This window comes from Centropristis striata, chromosome 21, assembly GCF_030273125.1.
Source record: "Centropristis striata isolate RG_2023a ecotype Rhode Island chromosome 21, C.striata_1.0, whole genome shotgun sequence".
Lineage (NCBI taxonomy): Eukaryota > Metazoa > Chordata > Actinopteri > Perciformes > Serranidae > Centropristis > Centropristis striata.
The window spans coordinates 19,332,567-19,338,257 of NC_081537.1; the positions used below are offsets into that span (position 1 = coordinate 19,332,567).

Here is a 5,691-nt window from a genome sequence, read left to right on the forward strand (position 1 = left end):
TTATTATTATTATTATTGTTATTATTATTTTCTTATAATTTATTGTCTGTTATCTTCTATCTTCTATCTTCTATCGTCTATTTATTTTCATTATTTCCAACAAACAACCAGGTGATATTTGTTGAATAAACTTAAATTTAGATTAGCAGATGATAGATATTGATCTAAAATCAAACTTGTCACCTGCCATTTGTGATGTTTTTTGTTTTGTTTTTGATCATCTTTTACTGATTTAAAAAAAACATATTTGTGTAATTTCCATTCATTTGAATCTGTCTTAGAGCTCCAGAAAAAGCTTTCAAGTGACTCTTGAGTTAGTTTTTTGTGTTCCCTTTAGTAGAAATGCTACATATATAGAGAGTCAGTTCCGAGGAGACTTTATGTGTCCAGCTTGTGCTTAAAAAGAGATAAATCCTCTGTGTTTGATTGACAGCGCTGCCATGACAACCCCGCATCAGCTGCAGGGTGTCCAATGAGGAGTCAGATCCAGGGTCCCTCCCTGACTCCCAGGTGAGCTAAAGAGTCGGACTACAGTGGTTTTCTGTCAGTCTGTCTCAGAGACACGCTTTGTCTCCTTTTTTTTGGTTTCAATCTGTCATCCAGATGGTGTTCAGATCACCGCTCGACTTTTTCTCAGCCTCCCGGATCCTCCTGCCACACTTCGCGGATGGGCCCCCTGTTCTGGCCCGCTCCCGGTCCCCGGAGGACCCTCCCTCCGCCTGTCCTCCCCTGGCTCTCCCGGGGTTGTGCTTCTCCGCGGCGCAGATCGCCAGCGTCTGCGAGACTCTGGAGGAGACCGGAGACATCGAGCGGCTGGCCCGCTTCCTCTGGTCCCTCCCGGTGACCGTGGATGGCCGCGACTCCATCTCTGAGCACGAGTCCGTGCAGCGGGCTCGCGCCGTGGTGGCCTACCACACGGGGAGTTTCCGCGAGCTTTACCACATCTTGGAGACGCACCGCTTTACGCGCGCCTCGCACGGCAAACTGCAGGCGATGTGGCTCGAGGCGCACTACCGGGAAGCAGAGAAGCTCCGGGGGCGGCCGCTCGGACCTGTCGACAAGTACCGCGTGAGGAAGAAGTTCCCGCTACCGAGGACCATCTGGGACGGGGAGCAGAAGACGCACTGCTTCAAAGAGCGCACACGGGGGCTGCTGAGAGAGTGGTACCTGCAGGACCCGTACCCGAACCCCGGGAAAAAGCGGGAGCTGGCACACGCTACCGGACTCACACCGACTCAGGTTGGAAACTGGTTCAAAAACCGGAGACAGAGGGACCGAGCGGCGGCAGCCAAAAACAGGTCAGTGACTTGTTGTTTACTGAATACATGTGCAGTTACGGCACAAAAATTAACGGTTTGTTTTATTATTATGTTAGAATCAGAGCAACTCAGTCTCCTTATTGACCACACACTTTCTCGTTGAGGCGATTTCGTCTCCACAGGCAGCCAATGTTGCGCGTAAAAGAGCCATTCATGCGTAAAAGCGCACGGCCATTCAGCGTGTAGGTTTTTGTTTTCCTTCTAGCAGTCTGACCTGGTCGATCTGTCTCTTTCTCTCTCTCTCTCGCTGTAATTTGCTGCAGGGTCAGTGTGTGGGTCAGCCTCCCTGTTGGTGAGGGCAAAATGTGCATGAATGGGTGCAAATTGCTGACCACGCAATGGCTTTGTTTCAAAGATTTCGAGAACTTTTAGTCATTAATTTAAGTTTTGGTTAGGAGTTTCATTTTTGTTCATTATCCCCAAGAACAAAATAGTATAAATTGTTTTGTTTTGCATGCTTAACGTGTTGTATTCTCTTGTATTTTTGCGCAATGCGTTTCAAAGCAGACTTCCCCACAATTAACTTCCCCTTTTCGCTTAATTTTTTTAGGTTGCAGCACCACCGGATGTGTCCGGATGGTGCGCGGTCACCCAGCGGAGGAGAGTGCAGTCCAGACGAAAGAGAGGAGCGCGCAGATGGAGAAACTCTTCTCTCAGTGACGGACAGTGACTCTGACTTGGATGTCTGAGACTTTTAAAGTATAAAAATTGACTTTTAGGGGCCTGTTGTGGATTACAAGAGAGATAGAGAGTCAGTCAGGATTTGGCTTGCAATAAAAACAGCTTCATCCTAAATATTCCCCCTGAACACCAAACAGATAATCTCACAGGTTACATGAAGTTTTTTTTGTTTCCTGAGATTGATTTGTGTCAGTGCTGCTGGTTTTCTGTTTTTTATTTTATCCACCAGCTGCAGATCAGACCCACATTTCTGATCTGTAGCTCCATCACTGGAGGGTGATGGAGCACATCTGCTGACCAAGCTTCTATCAACCTGATTAAAGAGACATCAAGCCGTGGACCCCTGTTGGACTTTAACCCAGGGACCCCCACACGGGAGGACCTTTACAGACTGAAACCTGCCAGTGAGCTAATCACCCTTATTTTCTCTAATTATGTGTCATCATTTCTTTTTAAATGTTCCTTTAGAAGACCCCTGGACGTCCACTGCTGTAGACAATCAATACGCACTGAAGCCTAAACCTTCATGTCTGGCTGTTTTTTATTTTATTTTTTTGTTTCTTTACCTTCACTTTATTTAAAGTTCACTGTGCAGTCTGTGTGATGTCGTACTTTATGTTCAATTTGATGCCGAATAAATGTTTTGGTATTTTATATAAATAAAATAATTTAATATATGACTGTTATTGTGCCTAATCTTCATTAATGACACCATCTCTGTCAAATAATAATAATAAAAATAACGCTGTCACAATATTAGATGTTCACTACACAATTATCATGGCCAAAAAATTACAATAATGATTTTATTGCAATATCTATAGAAAATTAGATTTTTTTAAACCTTGTTTATTGTATGTTTTGACTCATTTTGGCAAATTAAATACACTCAAAATATGTGTGTCAGGAGGTGGAAAAAGAATCTGTAACCATAGTTTAAAAAAAAAGAGGACAAAAACAAACTTTCACAAATTATGTGTCAGATTATTTATAATATATACGGTCGCCCATAAAGTTGGAATAAAATATTATTTTACCTCTTTCCATGAAATGATTGTGACAATGTGATTTATTCTTGACAGATAAAGTGTAGATCTTCTCAAAAGGTTATTAATTAATCTCTTTCAGAGATATCACAGTAAAAATTGTGTCTATAAAAACAAAATTATTTAAACTTTATGGGCAACAATGTATATTATCACATGTATATTGTTAACTTAATATCAGTATTTCATTTTTTGAATATCACAATTATTGGCAATCCCGGTATATTGGGAAACCTCTACAATAAAGCATAAGTAACCGGTGTATAAAAAGTTAATACTTTGTAAATACCACAGTATTAAAGTATAATGAAATTCTTTAAATTTGTCATAAAGCAATTATGAACTGATAAAACAAAGGTACACATGCTTCACAGATGCCTTATATCTGTTTATAAATGTATTTGTATCTTAAAAAGGTTTGTCAGAGTTTTGACAAATGATATATTAAATTATCCATCTGTATGTGTAAAAGAGAAACAGATAAATAGAGAAAATGCCTATTTTAACATTAAAAAGCTAAGAGATCTCAGTATGTTGCTCTCGCTCTAAACGCTGCTATTCTTCCAGTTCTGTGTTGAAATGTTCTCATGCATGTTTGGGATTAAGAGCAATTCTTCTGCTGCCGTTCAGCTTTTACTCAAGTACTCTTCTGAAGTACATTTCCAGACACTTTCGCTTAAGCTGTCCATTTTCTGCAAATTTCTATTTCAGCTCCACTTCATCTCAGAGGCAGATTTTGTACTTTCTGCTGCATTACATTTAGTTAATACTAGATTAACTTTGCAGATTCACATTAGTGATATGAAATAACAATAAATAATTATGTTTTAGACATTATATGTCATTATATGTTACTTCTCATGCTCTCCTGCAGTAAATAAAATGAAAAAAATCAGCTTCAGCTCTGTCAGCTTTAACATTAGAGTTATGAACACAGTTCATCAATAATCCAATAATCTGTGTTTCAGAAGCTACTTTGAAAGAAAAGCTGTAGGCTGCCAACTATTTCACACTGAAAGAAGTTGAACTACAGCAAAGCTTCACCACAGAGAAATCTGCTTTGGTTTAACAAAACTACTCAGAAAATGCAGTTCAAACTATTTTGTAAAAAGAAAGTAGAAATAAATGAATAAATACTTACACACAAATACACTAAAATAGATAATAAAATGTTAAAAATATGGTAGATTAAAGCAATAAAACACAAATATATATAAAATATATTACCATATTATTACATTGATATATAATTATATAAATAAAAAAAAATGTAATTGATAATATATAGCACATGGTACTATAAAAAATAACAATATGTAATCATATAAACGTCTATAATTATATAAAAATATTTAAAAAATTCACATTCCAAGACAAACTGCTGCTCAACTGAGTTTATTTAAAACAAAAAAGTCTCTATGCAAAGGTGAAAGGTCAAGTGTGTAGTCGTGGCTGTTTATTAACACACTCAAAGAAAAAAGGAGGTGGGCCTGTTAAAATAAAAAACTAAATAAACAAACTTGTTTATAGTTTAAGTAGATAACTACATAAAAATGCCAAATCAAAGTAGACTCCTTTAACTGTTTGGATCACTATTACAATCACAATTTTAAATAAAATCTTGTTAAAATGTGATCCCTGTTTAAATGTCTTAATACTAGATTTCCCAACAATTTCCAAGAAGTTTGCGCATGCAGTATCTTCCTGCATATTTTACTTTTTTTAATTTGTTTTTGCAAAAAATAAGATCGTTAACTCTACATACATGCACTTTTGTTCTAATAAGTCACACGTCAAGACATATTATTATCTAAAACTGGTAAAAACGTAAAAAAAAAAAAAAAAAAAAAAAAAAGTCATTTCACGTCATTCTCCTGCTGACCCGCAGAGGCGGAGTGGCGTCATCCAGTGGTCAAAATAAACACAGCATGCATTTATTATTACAATAAACAAAGAATTGAAGTGGCGTTTCAATTGAGATTATGTTGAATACAGAAAATAGGCAGCCGTAGGTCACATAACATTATTTTAATGCTTTAATAAAGAATTTAACAGAGCTACCTTCTGGTTTGGCGACTGCAGGGTAACCAGGTAGGCTACTTCGACTCAAGGCTGCATACACACACACACACACACACACACATATATATATATATATATATATATATATATATATATATATATATATATATGTATATACATACATACATACATGTATATATGTATATATGGATGAATGGATGGATATATGGATGTATATATGTATATATGGATTTTATATATATTCATTGATACATACAACAACCTATTGAACATGCTACAATGTATTTTCTCTAATGTCTTTCTCTAACAATTTATCTTTATTTATTTATTTTATATCTATATAAAGTCTTATCTTATCTTATGTATATATGTATGTTAAATTTGTATTATATATATTTTTTTATTTATATATTTATTCATTTATTTTAATTGTATTAATCTGAATGAAAACAGTGCAGCAGAAAAAGAGCAGCAAAAGTAAAGAAGCACGTTTCGTAGAGATGATATATATTTTTTAAAAACCCCAACATAATAAAGTTATGTGCTTTCATAAAAAAAGCTGACTTTTTGAGTATTGATTGAGCTTGAACATTTTCATTTTA

At 36.4% G+C, this 5,691-nt stretch overlaps 1 protein-coding gene across 1 annotated transcript; it reads left to right on the forward strand.

Annotated features, from left to right (window-relative positions):
• The first annotated feature begins 423 nt into the window (after positions 1 to 423).
• six3b (SIX homeobox 3b) lies at positions 424 to 2,728 on the forward strand. Its single transcript, XM_059324943.1, has 2 exons — positions 424 to 1,298; positions 1,870 to 2,728. Exons 1-2 carry the CDS (start codon positions 604 to 606, stop codon positions 2,006 to 2,008), a joined length of 834 nt encoding a protein of 277 aa, XP_059180926.1. The 5' UTR covers positions 424 to 603; the 3' UTR covers positions 2,009 to 2,728.
• Positions 2,729 to 5,691: the final 2,963 nt, after the last annotated feature.

What these genes read in the sequence shown, in the direction of transcription:
- six3b (XM_059324943.1), top strand. Translation starts at nt 604, where the DNA reads ATGGTGTTCAGATCACCGCTCGACTTTTTCTCAGCCTCCCGGATCCTC. An exon ending in GCGGCGGCAGCCAAAAACAG is followed by an intron (nt 1,299 to 1,869) that starts GTCAGTGACTTG and finishes TAATTTTTTTAG; the next exon opens with GTTGCAGCACCACCGGATGT.